A 20,544-nucleotide genomic window follows, 5' to 3' on the forward strand; every position below is an offset into this window, starting at 1 on the left:
ACTCTTCGTTTTAAACAACATTCTGCATGCTAACATTTTGATAAACTAAAACTACACAATATAATGTTATATTAACAAAAGAAATACTAACCATATTTTGAATTAAAGGTTCGAATGACGGCCAACAAATAATTATGATATGGATTTTTTACATGTATGAAATTATTATATAATTAATAAATTATTCTATGCTGATAATATAATATAGGCACATAGAACAGTATTGCAACAATTATTAACCTATGACCACTTAGCAAATGTGCAGGTATAGCTTGAAAAAAAGTTTATTGATATTACTTTTAAAAAAATAATATTCATTGATGTTTTTTTTTTACTTATCCATTTATTGATAATAGTTAATTACTGAGCGGACTCAATACAGCAAATAAAACATAATATTACAACTTATTAGTTTATATATTATTGTATAATGTAAGACATTACCAATTAGTTAATAACAATACAGTATTATAAAAATATATTATTCATGATCAAAAGGTATAATTTTTATTTTTATTTTTTTGATAAAGCATAACAATAATAACTTAGTGGCAATGATAATCGAATACAATACGCATCACGAAATATTGTTATGACGAAGTGCAAATAAAATATAAAACTAACGGAAAAATGAAAATCACTAAAACATACTAAAATCCGAACTCGTGCATTTTTATACCTAATCGGTAAATCATAAAACATAAATTAGAATTATAAACAAAATTATAGAACATACTGTTTAATATATTGGTAGGTGCTGATTTTTAGAATAATTAGCAACAAAGTCAGCCAAGGCGTTCTAAGATTTTCGAGTACATACTATCGATATTTGATAAATATTGTTGGATTTCATAGTCACTTATTGCGGTCTGTTTTCCGTTGTCGGCGTAGTTGTTGGCTGAGCCGTAGTTGGCCGGCCCGTTGTTGACCGTACCAACGGCTATGATACCGTTTTTAGCATTACTATCGGAGATCGTGCCTTTGTTGATGGTACCGTTGTTGATGTTGTGCATCTCCATATTACCGTTGTTGAGTACACCGTCCTCCACATAACCTTTCTTCACAATCCCGAGGTTGTCCGAACCCGCGCTCACGATGTCATGGTTGAATTTTGTTTTGTCTGCAGACTGACCGTTTTCGACTCCGTTTTTAAAGCTCATGTTGTTGTTATTTTCGTTGTCCGAGTAGCCGGTCGGTGCCTGATTGTCGTCTGCTGGGCGCGTACTCTCTGGGTAACAGCTGGTGGTCGTGACGGGTTCGTAGTTCTGGCCGGAGGTCCCGCTGTCCATTGCGTGGTTCTGTCTTAAATATTAAGATAAACTGTTTATTAACACATACAAAAACCCACAAGATATACATCAACAATATATGAAATGCATTTAAAAAAAATAATCTTTTGCAAAATTATAATGTCACATACTATAATATTTGAATGGACAACCATAACCAACTGTGTGACGGAGAGAGGACCTGTTGCCGTATCCTGCTGGCTTGCGCCGTTTTACCATCATCTCACAGGAAGGCACATGGCACCCTTCCCTTCGCAACGAGCCCTCATCCCACCGGAAAGTCGTACCCGGGCACCCTGGCGCTAGACGGATATAGCGAGTCCCCGGCAACTCATTTAAGGCCGATATTTGTGTTTCAAGCGACTCGACGGGGTGGTCGGGAGTGAACCGCTCGCGACCTATCTCCTTCTAATAAGACGATACCACCACAACCCCCGTGAGGCCATCCACAAAGCCCCGGGCGTGCGATGGCCGGACGCGACGACAGCCGACAAGTCGTGGTGACGCGCGCGGCCACCGTACGTTCGGCACAAAGCTAGTCTGACTCCACTCATCCACGCGACCCAGTGGTTGGATGGAATGAGCGAAGGGGCTGCTCCAGAATCTCGCGGGATGGGATTTTGAGAGATTTTAATGGACAATTAAATGGTTGATAAAATAATAAAATAATAATAATTAATAAGTAACTACGTAAACTTCAAGAAAACAATTGATTAATTTTTAGTGAATTTGTTTAATATTGTGGAATAAATTTTATCGATATTATTTACATACTGATTGATGTCGTGACGGTCAGAGGCCAACATAGTTCCTGTGTTGTTGTTACTGTGGGCTGTACCGTAATTAACCGGTCCGTTGTTGGTCGTTCCGACGTTGATAATACCATTATCAGTATTAGCGTTTTTAATGGTACCTTTGTTGAGGTTAATATTGTCAGTGTTCATGGCTTTCATTAAACCGTTGTTTAAAATGCCATCTTCGACCATGCCTCTTTTTGTGCTATATTTGTTGTGAGAACCTGTGCTGACAACATCACTGTTAAAATCGTTATTACCACCGCCTGTCCCATCATTTGAATTGTTTTTCAGTGTTATTGTGTTGTTATTGACACCATCATCGGCTACCTTCTGGGCAATGGTTTGTCTAGTGGCATCTTTTCCATTTGAACGGCTTAGAACTATTCTGTTGTCGGTAACAGGCTCGGTGGGTTTACGGTAAGCGTCTGTAGAACGCTCGTTTTCGGGATGGTGGCTGGTGGTCGTGACGGGTTCATAGTGCTGGCCGGAGGTCTCGCTGTCCAGTGCGTGGTTCTGTCTGTCTAGTTTTTGCACTGCGTAGTTTTTGGGAGCTTTGGTATTGGATTTGTCACCGGTGGCAGGCGTACTGTTGAGTGATTTTGATTGGTGGTCGGCATTGACATCGTGCTGGTCCGGAGAACGGTTTGTGGAGTCGATCTGGGCCCGTCCATTAGTGGGCCGTTTGTCGTCGGTGTCTCCCGACTGCGGTTTGACATTTATGGTGGCACTATTGATTGTGCCGTTGTTGATGTTGTAATACTTTGTCGTATTGTAGTTTACGGTATTGTTGTTATTAACGATGGCAGTGGGTACAGCACTACCTTCATCATATTTCGGAGGGCTTTTCTCTTTCGTTGGAGTGAGGTCAATCCGACACAGTTCCTTGTTGTCTTCTATTATGGTGGTCACCGACTTGTACTCTTTGGATTCGTCGTCGGAAACACTGACCGCCTCGTACTGGTAAACGTCCTCGTAGTACTCGGTAGTGTACTGTGTGAGCACCTGGGTGATCTTGGTCACGGCCATCCGCACTGACACTTTCCCATCGCCGAGCTGTACTTTGACCTGTTCGAGCACCAGCAGATGATCGACGGATACACACTTGAGCCCATCGTTACAGGCTTTCTTGAGCTGCACCAGTTCTTGGTCGGACAGTTTTTCAAGCGATTTTTCATCGTTCGTGTCGTCCAACTCGTAAGGCGAGTTTATCGTCAGCGACCGTTTCTTGATCTCCTCCCAAATAGTCGAGCTCTTGATCGCTATCACGAATTTCAAGTTGGACGATCGGTCGTTTATGTCCATGATCTGCGCAGTTTTTTCTGATTGCATTACGGTTTCGTCTTCTTTTACGTACGTCATCTGTTTTGGTGACGGACCGGATGGAAGTCCGAGCACCGAGGACATGGCCAACGCCGACACCAACGCGAACATGAAAATCATTTTCATCGTTGGCGTGAATACGATAACAGAAAATATATATGTTATTAAAGAATGGATAACCTTCCGATAGGAAGGTAAAAAATGCATTGATAGTATTTGCTAGTTTTCAGTAGTTTTGTTCAAAGTGTTTTGGATGACACATTAACTTTACATGTGTTGTATGTTTGCTCAATTGTTCTAAAGACTTACCAAACAAACAATGTTTGGTTGTTTGCTGCTTGAAACTTTTAAAAGAAACACGTAAGAATTTAAATGAAAGTAAAATGAACATCATTATACACAATATTTTATTCTAAGGCATACTATAACCTATATAAAATTAAAAAATTGATATATTGATATCCTTTGTCACCGGAGTTACAGTATATTTATAATAATTATTGGAGGAGTATTGAAGACAACATAGAACTCAATTTATATAGGTATATGTACATTTTATGTTTTTTTTTTTTATCAAAATCAACTGATTTAAACAATTATTTTTATTTTCAACTATGTTATGCCAAATAAAGTCAAACAGTTGTTTTTATACCTACGCATAACTAGTTGTTTTGTAAATTATTCAAAATGTTTAAGTATGGTATTTTTCAAATGTGTACTAATAGTTTACCTATATAAAATTTGAAAATTTATATATTTACATCCTTTGACACCAAAGTTACAGTATATTTATAATAATTATTGGATTTTATCGTCCAATATCTAAGGCGTGTTTATTGTCAGCGATCGTTGTTTGATCTTCGCCCAAATACTCGAGCTCTTGATCACCATCACGAATTTCAAGTTGGACAAATAGTTATCTATGGCCATGATTTACGCCATTTCTTCTGATTTTATTACAGTTTTGTCTTTATTTTCGTACGTCGTCTGCTTCGATGTTGGGCCAGACGAACGTCCAAGCACTGAACAACATTTTTAACGTTGGGCATTGACGTAAAAAAACGATTTTCGAATTAGGTTAGATTTAAACCTGTGTGGATGGGTTTCTCTACCTGCAGTTGATAAGTATTTGGAATTCGATACGTGTTATTTTATAATGTCTGTTCCTAACGGTTCGAACCAGATAAATTGAACACAATACACAACCTGTAAGTTTACACGAGTGCTCTTATGACTTTTCGTTTTTTTGCAAAACAACATTACGTACTAATTTTACACGATTGTAACCCGTTTAAAGGAACTAACCTAGGTAGTCTACATATTATAGAAAAATCGTTATAATCATCGTTTTTGTTATAATGGTTTAGATTGCGTTTAATGTTGATTATTATTCATTTTGTGCTAACTGATATGGAAAATATTATTTTTTTTCGCAATTAATAGAATTGAATTTATATTATTCAGTTTCATACTTAATTTTTACTCGCACCGGAATCACACGTTGACATTGTATTAATTTATCGAGTACCTGCTCAAAAACCTATTATCAACGCTTATCAATAATAAAATATAATCAATTGTTCTTTGATACCGGAGGTTTGGTAAGTATATATTCTATTTTGATTCGTAGAAGTCTTGTAACAAGTATTATCATTATTCATATTGTAATTCACATCATGTTATTATTGTTTTGTTATACATGATTAATGATTTCATTCCTCTAATTTATTGTAGTTGTGTATTATAAAGAACCAAATAAGACCATCTTGAATTAATAAATCATACACATTAAGGGATTTTATTACTTTTAATTTTCTTTAAAATTGTTCTCTAAATTCTAATCTACCAAAACTTAAATTGTTTTTTAATCCTAGTAGTTGACTATTTAGACTATTGAGACTAATTTATTTATTCTTCAAGTAGATAAAGGAACAAGTTTGTACTGTGCCAATGAATACAATAATTATATATATTTATTATTTTTTTACAATTACATATAAAATTTTTAAAAAAAACACACAAATTATTTGTGTCGAAAACTATACTGTATTCATTTTCGTAAAGATTTGAGTTGATATGTAGGTACTTAATAAGTCAGGAGGTACGTTACACCAGCACCACAACCTAAGATTTTTTATTTTAAATTGGTTCCATGATTTAGTAACCGATTCGTAACCATTCTTAACCACATAGTTGGAATTCGTAACCTAAACCAAGCACCAGAAAAACTATTTATCTCAACCGGGTGCTGGTGTAACGTTACGTCAGCACCCGGACCTTTTAGAATAAGCTATGAATAACGCTAATTATTTAATAATAATATTTTTAAGATATTATAGTATATAATATATAATACGTATTGCTAAAATAAATTAACACGTAATGACATCATAACACACATTAGGTAGGTATATATTATCATCGAAATTGTAACATATGTTACGCTTGAATTTTGTATGAAAGTATACCTACGTATAATGTAAACACGGAAGAACAACTTTTCTTTTTGACTAAAATGTTTAGACTCCTAAACTTTTACGTGCATGATGGATACTAATGAATGTTTAAAATAGAAAAAACTAAAAACTAAAAGTTACAATGATCACGTACCTACATATCAAATTTGAAACAATTTACGAGAGCCCTTTCTCTTATCTATTTGGTAGCTACCTCTCCACTACTGGTTATAACTCTGATGAATATCGTAAATAAATGTTTTTTTGGTAGTTAGATCAAATGGCATGTACAGCAACCTTAAATTGTATTTATATAGGTATACTATATAATATATGTATATAAATGCGATACTGTTGTAAAATATATTGGAAATTCAATAACGTTTCAACACATGCACAATATAGAAATTCAATCAAGTGTTTCCAATCAATTTCATATTATACCCCTTGTTTTTCTGAATTTATAAGTAATAAAGTTAGTTCAATATTAAATGTTCTGCAGCAGTTTACCAAACAAAATAAATATTAACTTGTAACCATTGGTATTAAGTAGCGCACAAGACGTAACTTCATCTCAATTGCTGAAGCTATAATGATTAACACCTTCTTACCTACTTTGTAAAATAAAAGATGTGTCAATTCTTTAGACAATAATCAACCATAATATTATATTGTTCGCGTTATTGTTAAATTTCTAAAAATTTGACCTCTGTCCGTGATTATACCTCGGTAAACTGTAGGTAATACGGTAATACATTTTCATTTCAATAGTTAATCATTAGCTATGTTTTTGTGGTTGGAACGTCTTTCAAATAGTTAAATGTACTACTAATTATTTAAAATTTAAATGGATAAAATGGATAGAAACATATTTCCAATGTACATTGTTATATAATATTTGTAATTTTTACAATTAATTACTAATTAATTTCAATAAAAGCGATCTTTAGTTACGTACTTTTACATGTATCATGTATACATACATATTATACATTATGTTCATCTTTCACTTAAAACTATTACCTTAACAAACTATATTTTAATTAATGTGAGTAGATACCTTAATTCCTAGTTTGCTTTACATAGATGTCAAAATATCTAATAAATAAATATAGATATTGTGTATGTTCTTCCGAGTCTCATAATACTTCCAATTTCTAAAGTGCAAAATTTGTGATAAACTATACGAGCAATATAATATTAAATATTTTATAATTTTAAATTCCCATTGATTTCCGAACTATCTACCAACACTATTCCTGGTGACCCCAGAAGGCGTCTAAAACGTACCTGGTGTCGTGACCTACTAATCTAAAATTGTTTATACCTCTATCTCCCTTAATTTTGTAATCACACCCTCTCCTACTAGCAAACTAAAATCCTAGCCTAAAATCCTAACCTTAAGTGCCTCCAATGGGCGGTTTCTTATTTCCAGCCTCTCAAAAACCATATCACCTCCATCACATGCACTTATTGTAAAACAACATTTACAGATTGTGTATATTTAAATAAACGTTAAAAAAAAAAAAAAAAAAAATTCCCATTGACAATAATTATAGTTAACATTCAAATGCATGAAATACGTTCTATTCATTTATATTAACTATTAAAATATAGATTATAAAAAAATTTCCATTTAATATTATTAATTTCTAAATTAAATATTCTATCAATAAACTCGTGTATAAACTATAGTCATATAAATTATTTTTATTACTCAAATCACCAACTTACTGCATAATAAAAAAAAATAACAACTAATGGATTAATAACAAAAAAAAATAGTTTTTCTCATATTCCATATGGTGAATAAGAGTTAAGACTTAGACCATATCATATACTTATAAACAGTGGCGTACGCAGTGGCAGAGTTCTAGGGTTCTGAACCCCCCTGAAATCTCCTCTTTTAAAAAAAATCTTATTTATCACCTTTTTAATACACAGAGTTGATGAAATTGTGGTAATTTTTAATAGATTTAATATAAATTGTTAAATGTATTAATAATTATAATTTGTTACATAACTAATTATACAAAAACTTTTTAACAAAAAATAATGTAAATTATTTACTTATGTAAAACCCTGACCGAACTAAAATCCTACGTACGCTACTGCTTGCAAAATTTCGTCGTTTTATTTTTTTTCTGCACCTTAAATAAAATTATTATTATTATTATCATAAATAAATCGGACTGGCTAAATTACAATGAAAGATAAATGGAATATTAAATATATTATGAGGGCTAGCTAACTTATTGTAACGATTATATAATATTACTTATTAGTTATTAGAGTTGATATTTCACTTTTTTTTGGAATCATAACTTCATACGGCTTTTCTTGTTTACGATTATCCAACAAATAACATTATCAATATATTATAATATCAAAAATCCATAACACAAGTATATCGAACGTACGAAGTTCTTTTATTCTCACGAATGTTAATAAAATAGTTAATGACTTTATTTTGATTTATTTTGAGGGTTTCAAAAAGCATGACTTTCATTTATTGATATTTAATAAAAATTTAAAATATATAGCAACTATGTAATAATTATATTTATGGTTACAGATAGATGATTATCACTAACTATAGAAATTTTCAGAAAAAAAAACAGACCTAATATTTTTTTCTCTGATAATAACCCTGAAAGTGAGTATAATAACGTTTCATGATAAAAAAATACATATTATAAAAACTCAACTTAAATTCCATAATCAAATAAAATTAACAAATTATGTAATTTTAGTAATTTATTATTTAAATTACCAAAAGAGAATCCACCGGTGTATAAATTAAAATAAACTAAATCATTTACTTTTTTACTTTGTAAGTCACAATATTAAATATTTGAGAAATAGCTGACTTAACAAAAGAAGCAAATTCACAATAGAAAGGCTTTTTATTAAAAAAGGATGATTATTGTTTAAAATTAAAATATTTATTTTATACAATTAAATTTTTCTTAAATAATTCATTAATTAAAAGTAAATTTAATTTGTTATCAATTTACTTTCAATAATTAGACATTGTACGAGTATATTTACAGAAACATTTTATGTACGGCTAAGATAATTTTACTAGATGTCGGGCATTTAGTTTACAAACTGCTACACATTTATATATTATTTAGTTATTCAATAAAATTGGCTTTGAATAGATGTATTGTAAATTGACTCATATAGCTATAATTATTTAAGTTAAAATTTCCAATAACAATATTTTCAGACTGCATTTTCGAAAAATCGGTGTTTAAAACCAGGTCTACCTCAAGATATTATACCAGACCAAAGCGAAGACGAAGATTAACTATAATAACCACCACAAATACTAACTTTAAAATGTATTCACCTATCACAATATCTTAAACTAATTATAATTAGTAATAGAATCTTGTAACTTGTAATTTGTAAACTGACATGTAATAGCATGTAATATGCTGAGACATTTTAATCTTAATAAATAAATAAAAAAAACTTTGCATTTTATTACATTTTTAAGCGAATTGTCAGGTCAACCACAAAAATGGTAGGTATCTAGTGTTCATTCCAAGAAAAAATTAAAGGCGTAAATGCCTTTAAATAAAAAGGAAATATAATTTATTTTGCAAATACTCGTTCACAACAACCCGAGCGAATATCCGAGGGTTAAAATTTTAACGCCAAACCTCCAGATATCCGTTATCAGGACATGTGTCACCACCGTATAAAACGTTCTATACGTCCTCGGCGCATGCAACCGTGTTCTGCTGTCGCTTAAAATTTGATAGTAATGATAAATCATCACATTGAAAAACCAATTCGGTACATATTTCGGATTATTTTAATGTTTAAAGACATTTTTACTTTTTTTAAAGCTCATTAAAATAGTTTATTAGAAAATGTTTTAATGAATACCACAGTGGCGCAACACCTAATGAATATAATTCGGTCGATAAACTTGTAAATACAATCTACACATGATATAATTTTAAGCTTGATGCCCAAAACTGGTAAAACTACAAATATAGTATTAGTAATATCCTATAAGTTTGTTGCCTGTGCTATGATATAATTAACTATCAGTAAATATAATATTATAATATTATACAAAAATCTTGAAATTACAAAATAATAAACAATTAACCTATCGCGTAGTATTTCAATTCTAAACTTAAACCTGACAATAATAGTGATATATATTATATCATAATAAAAATGTTAATTGTTTAAATATTTTAAATAGTAATACAAAAATCTTTAAATGTAATAATATATATATCTTTTGCTATTGTATGAAAATTGATTTTATATTAGATTATTCATCAACGAATTGTATTGTATTAAATAGTATCTGTAAAAAGTCAGATGAATACTATTGAAAAAAGCTTAATTCAAATCGAAACTAAAAATAGTATGTTATATTATATAACAAAATATACATTCTTAATAGTCATACAAATTTTTTCATAATTTGACATGAATAAATCAAATTTTTTTTAAATTTTTTATTTGAATAAAATAAAAATAAAAGTATTTATTTTTTTTAAGTTTATTGGATTGTACACAATCTGTAATGGTTTTACAATAAGCATATGCGCAAAAAAAATATTTATATCCAAGACATGGAGACGCGAAGAGAGAAGTCACCCAGCAGTAACACTCAGACCATGGAATGATAATATGATTAGACTATATTATATGTATATAATGTATATTAGGTATACATATTAATGTTATTTCAATTTTTTTTTCAATTCTTAAGTCAAGTCATGTTACCAGTACCTTATGAACCTTCTCGGAGGGTTCAAGGCATCTAGGTTGAGCGCAGAAATTAGTGGATTCGAATGGTTCGCCTGTCGTCGTCGGAAGCGTTTGAAGTAGGATGAGGACTTGTCGACGACATGAGTAATATAACAATAAAAAAATTACATTAGCCCCTTGATTCACTTATCCAGTATTAAAATGTAAATCAATTCTAAATATTAAACTAAATCACTAAGTACGTGACTCATTAAATACAATGTATTATGTAGATTTTTCTTATTGACATATTAGTAAATATTACTTAATTTTAAATTACAAATTATTTATATCAACTACTCATATTTAATATGAAATATAAATCGTTTTTAAAACAATAACAATTATATAATATTTTACTATTATAAACATTTTTTTTTTTTAAGAAAGGCCTTTAAAAAAATAAACAAATTAAACATTCAAATTCAGTTTACCTTTTTAAAATATGTATCTAATAATAATATTAAATTTAAAAAACTAGGTCATAATTGAACGTCCTTCCTCATTGGATGTCAAAATTCGATTAAAAACAAAAAAATCATAATATTTATTATTTTATTTTATTCTAAGAATAAAAATTTGATGTGTTTTATAAAATAAAATGAATAACAAATAGGTATAACAAACAAACCATTTGAAAACTACTGAATGAGAACTAATGTGATCAAATATATTAAAATAGCAACTAAAAATATTAATAAAAAAAAATCTACTCGTTTAATAATACTTATTGTATAAATTGTATCTAAAATTAAATACCTCAATACAACAATATTTTAATTATTTTATTCAAAATGTATAAGCCATTGTAACGTACAAAACTATATTTTGAAAAGTTGAATTTAATTTTTAATTCTGTAAATATTTGTATGCTACTATTCTTAGTAGTCCACCAATATAATACTCAAAACTATAATCATTACTTATTTTCTGTCATAAAAGTTTGAACTCTAATTATTTTAATTACATTTTAACAAATTATGGTGACCACGTCTGAGATAGACAAATGTGGCCTGAATTCATGTAGTTATATTGCTTCCCCAATATAAGTATCCCGAATTTATGATATTAATGAGTGTATTATATGACGCTTACACATATTGGATTAAATAGTAACAAATAAATAAAATATAATGCAATGAATATAATTGTATACATTATTTTTATACATATTCAATCCACAAAATATCAACTAATAAATATTAGTTAGTAAGTAGATATTAAAAATTATAAATAAATAAAATTATAATACAAGCAACTCATAATAATACATGTAGATAATATAATAACGAATATATATATATATATTTTTTTTATTTTTTATTTTTTTATTAGCAATTAGACATTATAGTAATAGCTTATTAGTTATTACTTATTACTAAGAAAATAATATAATACTCAATAATTTAAGAAAATTTAAAAATGCATTTGTTTTAGGAAAATTAATACAGATTGCCAATTAATCACGCATCATACATAATATAAATCTATAGCCAAATAAGTGAATGAAAAAATATGATAAACTTAATTTATTTTATTATAGATCTAAATTATTACACAAAATTAATATTTTGATATTTTTAATCACATTAATCTTTAATTTTAAATAATTTCTTATTTAATGATTTTACGGGCATAGCCCATTCGGCTCCCGATTTTCCTAAATGGCTCCCGTTTTTAAAAAGGTCAATTCCCAAACGGCTCCTGTCGAAAAAGGTTTTACGAACAGGTCAATACCCAAACGCCTCCCATCGAAAAAAGTTTTACTATCAGTTAAAATCCGGGTAGTAATCCTGTTTTTTACAACACAAATTCCTTCCCACTTCACACAGACTTAGGACTGTCTCTAAAGAGAACATACACACAACGGCGGCGGATATCGTGAACAGACTGTAGTTCAAACAAACTGCACAAGCTGACACAATTGTGTGCCATATCCATTATCCATTTAATGGATTTCATTATCGCATAATCGGTGGATATTTCCAATTAGCCATGAACACATAATATGCTATAGATTAGATATCGTTGATATACGAGTCATACCATGTACACGACGAAATAATACACACAAGCTTTGGCCATTATGATACTCGCTGAGTACGAGTACGTATAATATTATATATAATGTATATATAATTAATTTCATATTTTACACAACGTAACCTGAACGTAAAAATATGTATGACATTACTTTTTGCCAGAAAATGATAGTTACCGTGAGCGATAAGTGCTTATCATGAACCGTGTTAATAAATCATTCTATGGTTATATTTAATTTTAAGGTTCTTAGGTCTCATTTTTACACAGAATAAAATTTCGTTTAAAAAAAAAATTAACTTTTCGCAAACAAATCTAAAAGTAGGAACGTAGATTAGGGTGTATATATAAGCCACACATGTTGTGGTCACAGTCATGTCACGTCATTTTCTTTTTTTTTTTCTTTAGCAATTAACCTGTTAACGGTACACGTTATAGTTGTGTGTCGACCTTATAACTTTACTAATAAAACGCACGTGTCTTTTTTTTTTTAAATACACACGATAATATATCATGGTTTATGATCCGAATCGAAACATCTTACCAGCCGCAGTTAACTTACCGAACTCGTAATAACCCAAGACCTGCAGTCTCATCTGTACAGTATACACAACTATTCATAATATTATAAACTAAAATACGCCTGGATTGAAAATACTATACAACACACTCCATCACGTCGTATAAATTTGTGAGAACTTCAAAAATAAGGGTCGGATACTCGGATAGTACCTATATGCACGGTCGGTGGCCACCAATGTGGGTTTAGTAAGCCGTCGGCCATTCTATATCGTTTGTAGGTATGCCAAAGCTTCACGACAAATGTCGAATTCATAGTAATTTTCCAAAATATAAAGGTAGTCCGCAGGCACTTTACAGCAAATCAAATAGTATAATATGACGAACCAGGTTACTTATATACACTTTGAGTAGACTGTAGATTGGTCATAAAAAAAGCGTTAATGGAAATGAAAAAAAAAATTGAGCTCGTTTATTCAGACTAGAATTACTTCGTGTGGGCTTGATTTAACTATTAAAGACACAGGGCGTAATGTACAGGCAAAATCTTAACTATCGAGTTAGTATACTTGAATAAAACTTGAAGAACACGCGTAGAATAATCTCACAATCGTCATATTGTCTCGAAACACCATTGTGCCTTGGCGTTTTCTAACGACGTCAACAAATGCGACCGTCCATCGAATCTTGATATATCAAACATACTATTACGACGTTCAGATGGTGAATATCTTTACTGTACAACATTATATAACATCTTGAATCATAGATACAATAATATGTGTGTATCTGACACGACGTATTATGCTGTCTACATGCGCTCAGGAACTGCTCTGAAAACAATCGCTTGTCCCACAGTGTCGATTGCGATCAATTAGGCCATCCGCACTGTATCAAAACCAATAATAATAATAATAATAATTAATAAATTAACTTATTGGATATTGGATACTAATTTTTAAAAATAAAAAATTAACATCTCGAAAAATTTAACTGAAAATGTCATCTAAATGATGAGGTGAAATGTTTTGATCTCATTCTAATATTTGTATATAATATTAAGTTAGGAATATCTCTTTTTAACATAGATAAAGTAGCGACAAACGTCGAAATAACGAAGATACTATTGTGTATTCTACGAATAGTAACAGCTGCAAGCTATGCAATTAAGCCCCAGTGAACATTTTATTATTGAATCAATCAATTCGAAAATATAGATATAATTATATAAAAAAATAAATATATTTGTGCTTTGAGCAGTTAATTATTTTATTGTTTATTATATTATAAGTATTTATTGCTAATCGTTGTAGTCTCATAAATATTGTAAACTTTATAACAACTCAATAATCAATAAAACCCAAAATGTAGGTGGAAAACGACGAAAAACTTGTAATCAAATTAAATGGAAGCTCTTTGAAATTAACTTTTAGCTGCATTGTGATTACTACAATCATTTACAATCATAATTACACTACACCCCTTTGTTAAGTTTTCTTTATGAAAACTAATAGTACATATTATATGCTGTATAATGACTATAACGTATAAAAATAACTACCAACTGCAGTTGACTGTTGTTGTACACCAGTACTACACTATACTGTAAACTAGAATTGATAAAAACTACTTTTGATATTTTTTAATATAATTTTTTAAGTAATTTTGAATTAAACGACGTGGTAAAAAATTCTTACATACCTATAGTAAGTATAATATAAAGTACTGTCCTCAAAACCAATATTAAAAAGTAAGGACAGATAGAAATATTTTTAATATATTTACAAAGAATTTTTGTAACATACCTAACACTAAATTGTTTTTGAAACTTGTGTATTTTACTCACTTACATTTTAAATGATTTAAAACATTTCCTCTAAATAGGATTTGATGTGTCAATCAGAATTTACCATTCCAAAAACAATATTATAAAAAGAATTTAATTTATTGACAATATTTACCATAAAATCACAATAAATCACTGAGAAATTAGAGGAATGAAAGACACATAATAACTAAAAATTAAAAATTAAAGTTTATATTGTAGTTATTTTTTTTTTAAGATGCGCTTTAAAGTATTTTTAAGACGATTATTTTAATAATCTTTTATAATTAATACAACCAACTATTAGTTACCTGTAGGCTGCAGCTATTAGCAGTAAAACTGTATTTTATAAAATCCGCATCATTTATCATGCATAATAATATTGTTGTAACTTGTAGTTCAATAAGATACTAATATGACGTGACATATGAAAATGGTACAAGTCAAATTGTTGTTATTTTAAAATAACATTTATTTTGTTTCTAATTTTATTTCAAATTAGGGGCTGTAATGATCGGAAAATTTTTTTGATTAATAGGCTAACCAATTTCCATTAATAATTTATAAAAATGGTGATACCAATTTTAAAGACTATCATCTTTAGTTCAAACATTTTACGAATTATGAATTACGTAGATCAACATTTTCAAAAAAATGTTCTTGTAAATAATAATATTTACAGAAAAAACCTATTTTTACCCATTTTTAGGGTTTTAATTATAAAAACGGACATTTTTATCACCATAGTACACTACTTAAGTAGTCCAAAAAATATCAAGAATTTCTAAATATGATTTTAAGTACCTCTAATAAAACATTTCAAAAATCAAATTTTAAAAAGCTGAAAGCTGTATTATAGAAGAAAAAAGGTGAGCAATCACTGAGTATGCTTGGTGAATCACTCTGTATATACACACATAAATGTACATAATGCTCACATATATTATTAAGATACTTAAGCATGCATATTAATGGGTTCTCCAAAATAAATAAAATTACAAGTATTGATACAATTTTCCACACGAGCTCTGATATCATAGTGTTGAAGATATGATTAAAATAATAATTACTCCACACATTTGATAATTTAAATGTTTCTACTATATGCGATACTTATTGAATAGTTCCCGTGATCCTCTAAAACCACTCCATACCATATACGAACATGCAAAAACGGACCCTTTTAACGGATAAATGTTGGCTACGTGCCGGTGCGCTATTAAACGTATAGTTGTCACAAAAATTACGTCAATAATTATTCTTGCTTTAATTATGTAAATTTTTAATTTGTAGTTGCGAACCCGTGAAACCCATAAACGAGCAAATATGGTGCTCTTTAGTATTTTATAATGGTAATTTTTCTCCTGTTAACAAGACTGTTATTTGACATAACGTAACTTGGCAACGTCAATGGTAATGACAAATATGACTTCTTTATCATTTTAAAATAAATCGAAATGCTTCAGAATAAATATATTACTATACCTAGTTAATGATTATAAAGTACTTGCTTTAAAATATTTAAAGCTTAATTTTAAATTAGTTTTTTCTAAGGCGGATAATCCATTGCCCATTATAGACCAACATGCATATTTCTACATGCAGTACACTAGGTACTAACATCGACAGGCCAAATCCACTTAGAACTACATATTCCACCATTACTTCTAAAACGCCTAAAACGCGATCGTCCACACAATCTATTAGTTAATTATTAGTAGTGGTACTATTATTATGATTATAATTATTAACATGTTAAATAACCACAAACAATTATTCTGAATACATTAGTAAATTTAGATAGCCTATATAGAAAAATTATGCGTAAGTTTAATTTAAAAATATAGTGATGATATACAGACAACATTATAACGGTGAGCCTTTGTAGGTGACCTCCATAGATTGGTGGAAGATCCGATAGAGTTAGTAATTTAATATCTAAATTGAGCACCTCCATGCCAGTCAGATGACTAGATAGATATGTAATCTCCCATTATTTTTTCCAGAACTCCATTAAATAAAAATCGGCGCTGTTAAGTATATGTCGTTTTTCCTTGGTATTGTTTTATGAATGTTTTTTGTAAACTAAAGAATCGTTTTTAATCAATATTTCAAACAAATACGAATTAATATATATTCGCTTTTAAATAATTTACTTATATCATGCGCATAACAATTAGGTAACAAAAACTTAAATTTTAATTCATCAGCAACCAAGTTAAAGTTACGTAGGTACAAATAAATTACCTATACTGGCTATACTACAAGTTTAATAAGTTCTAAAGTTTGTTGTCTACAACATAAAATTGGTATATTGTATTTTTATTATTTTTAATAAATTATTATACATATACATATTGTTGGATAAATTATAATTGATAAACACCATTAACATCGCATTTTGTGTTAAAATAGTTCACGTAGAATCTTATTTAAAAACTTTTTACTGATCATAACAATAAAGAATTTTTTAGATTTTTCTCGTGCTGTACAATTTAATTTTGACTAAATAATACACAGATAAATAGTACTATAAATATTCAATTTAAAATAAGTATTCTTTAATCATTTTACTAATCATGAATTTAATTTTTAGTTCCAGCAAACATCTATTTTACAATATAAAACCTTAATTTTTCTAAATTAAATGACATAATATGTCATATATGAAAACATATAAAATATATTTTTAGCCTAGATTCAATGCGTTGTAATAAATTACATTGTAATCAGTGTAATAAATTGACTTTTTAAAATTATTTCCTGCCCAATAAATAAATATTAAGTAATTAAGTAATGTAATATATATATATATATATTATATTTCTTTGATATTTAATAGTATTTACATTATACAACCATCTAATTATCAATAGATAAAAACATAAAACTATTAAATGATTACAATAACAACACTAATTAATATTAGCAATGAAAAATATCCATTTGTTTAATAAATAATCTAATAGAGACCATTTTTTGAACACTTCGTAGTACACATCGAAAATGTTTTTTATAAACTCGATTATTGATATACATTTTTGGGTGGTCCACTCATCTGTAAACAAGCCATGAATAAATGACTTGACGTCAATAAAAAACTATTCTATCACGCCATTCTCAATAAAAATAAAAAATAAATTAAAAAATATTTTAATTAAGAAAGTAAACTATAATAACCACCTAACATGAATCATTTATTTATTTACCGACTTTTTCTTCGTAATAATAGGTAGGTAATCAAAATAATTATACATAATATATGCAGCCTATTACTCGTACATACGCCGCTGAATCGATAGTAAATCGTATTAATATTCCACATTATATTCAATTTTAAAACGAATATACAAATAACTTACTATTAGAACAAGTTTGGATGCATTGTTTATATTCTAATTTAAATTTACTTAAATTTATTTATTTTATATAATCGTCCTGCTAAAGACTGTACAAAACACATAGAAATGACAAAATATTATTCATTAGTTAGAGTTTTTTTAACATTTAATAAGGGGAATAAGACATAATATTTAAATATGTGTCAACCATTCTATACAAATATACTAATTTGTATTCTAAACACGTGTGACAAAATATATTTTTGTCTTTAAAAAAATTTTAATTTTCTTAAAAATGTATTTTATCATGATTTATGATATATGTTCTATATATAGTAGGTATATATCTATCATAGTGAATAGGTAAAAATAACTTGTTGTTTTCACCTTTGATCTAGGCCTCCTGTTAATTAGGTTATTTATTAATAATAACTTCATTCCCTATTTATACTAGATCGAAAATTATATTTTATGTATAATTTATACAAAACTTGACAACACTTCTGATGGGTTTACTACACTAGCTCGTGTTTGATATTTTCAATATCTTAAGAAGATTCCAGTTATCTTTCAATTGATAAATCAAATTATGTCATACTGTTTTCACAATAAATAAAATGTTGTCGTATGTAGCAATATTATGATATATTCTTTACAGCATCAACGTGACACGTAAGTCACTTTATTTCAATCCGATAACCACGCGTTTGATACGTCTATAGAAATAATCCGAAGAAGAAATAATAATACGCCCCCGTTTGATATAGTAACAAATAAACAAATTGCAATGAAATTATAAATTGTAAAAAGAAAAAAACCAAAGAAGTCGCTTAGCTATCACAAATATAAGTATCTAGTAACCCTCGTTACTCATTCAATGAATTTATAATTATACACGAAAAACTATTCAGAGTGGAGGTGGTCGGCAGTTTATATTTGTATTTCTGTTATTAATTTATTTCTATAATAGTTATAACTTATAAGGTTGATTGTTCTAATTTTACCAAAATCAAATGGTATATAATATTATATCATACCTAATTATTAAATTATTATTTCTAGGTAGCTGTTGTAAATACTGTAAAACACTGAATAAATCCATGCTATAGTAGTTTAAAATGAAATATTATTCTAATTATTTTTAACATTGCATTGAGCTTAATAAACAATAATAAACGTACCCAATGGAAAAAATTCAAATACTTAACTCCAAATAATCTTTTTTGAATTACAACATTATAACTAAAATTGTTATATATTTCGTAAGGAATATTTTGAATAGTACTGGGAATTTATTAGTTTTGATCCCTTGAAGTTCTAACTAGTAACTAGATCCGATTTACTACCATAGACTACTCTCAGAGTTAAAGATTTTTTTCTGCTATAAAAAGTGTTTTCAGACACAAAAAACACATCATTGTAAAACCCATATATTCAGAGATCCAATCAGAATTTAAAACGCGATGAAATGTTGTAAAATCTAAAAAAGAATGTATGAGTGTATACTGTACCTATAGGCCTACAGCTTACTCATCTTTTTATTTTATTATTATTTAAATAATTCAGCTACAAAGGCCATTAGTTAAATTTACTTAGATAATAGATTAGCATTGTCAATGAGTTAAATTATTTACAATAGATTAAGCATAATAATAAATTATAATTACATTATAACATATTAGATTATTTAATTTTAAAACCACTATTAATTCATAAGATAAATTATTTTACCGAGTGCAGAAATTTTTAAAATGGAATTGCTTATATATGTTATTAAATACTTATACATGAATTATTGATTGTATTATTTTTATATTAAAATCGATAAAATGCATAGTAAAATTACGATAGTATGATACGCAAAATTAACGTAAAAGATTTTTTTTTTTTAAATTAAAATATTAACGTATGTCTATTTCGTAATATGTACCTATCGTTCATTATTTGTACCTCTGTAACTATAAAAATGTAAATTTAAATAATATTATAAACTTATTTAAGGGTTAGGTATAACGGTTCTATGAAACCTGTATTGTCAGATTACGAGTAGGTAAACTAAATTTCAAATTCACACCCATGAATAATTAATTATTTAATTTTCTCAGGCAACTTTTAGTTAGCAATATTGACTTTTCTGTACTACTTTCTATGATTAACTTTAAAGTTCCTTCT

General features: G+C 28.6%; 1 protein-coding gene and 1 long non-coding RNA gene across 2 annotated transcripts; one reads left to right on the plus strand and one right to left on the minus strand.

Annotated features, from left to right (window-relative positions):
- Nucleotides 1-398: 398 nt before the first annotated feature.
- LOC107164020 (uncharacterized) lies at nt 399-3,613 on the minus strand. The gene is made up of 2 exons (XM_015511691.2): nt 2,064-3,613; nt 399-1,302 (listed from the first exon to the last, which is right to left on the minus strand). Exons 1-2 carry the CDS (start codon nt 3,611-3,613, stop codon nt 786-788), a joined length of 2,067 nt encoding a protein of 688 aa, XP_015367177.2. The 3' UTR covers nt 399-785.
- Nucleotides 3,614-4,199: 586 nt separating this feature from the next.
- On the plus strand, nt 4,200-9,363 carry LOC149058159 (uncharacterized). Its single transcript, XR_016190387.1, has 4 exons — nt 4,200-4,614; nt 4,871-5,007; nt 8,438-8,518; nt 9,095-9,363. It is a non-coding gene; the product is annotated as an uncharacterized LOC149058159 (long non-coding RNA).
- Nucleotides 9,364-20,544: the final 11,181 nt, after the last annotated feature.

Source organism: Diuraphis noxia, unplaced genomic scaffold (assembly GCF_037042655.1).
Source record: "Diuraphis noxia isolate RWA-SAM2 unplaced genomic scaffold, SU_Dnox_SAM2 contig0002, whole genome shotgun sequence".
Lineage (NCBI taxonomy): Eukaryota > Metazoa > Arthropoda > Insecta > Hemiptera > Aphididae > Diuraphis > Diuraphis noxia.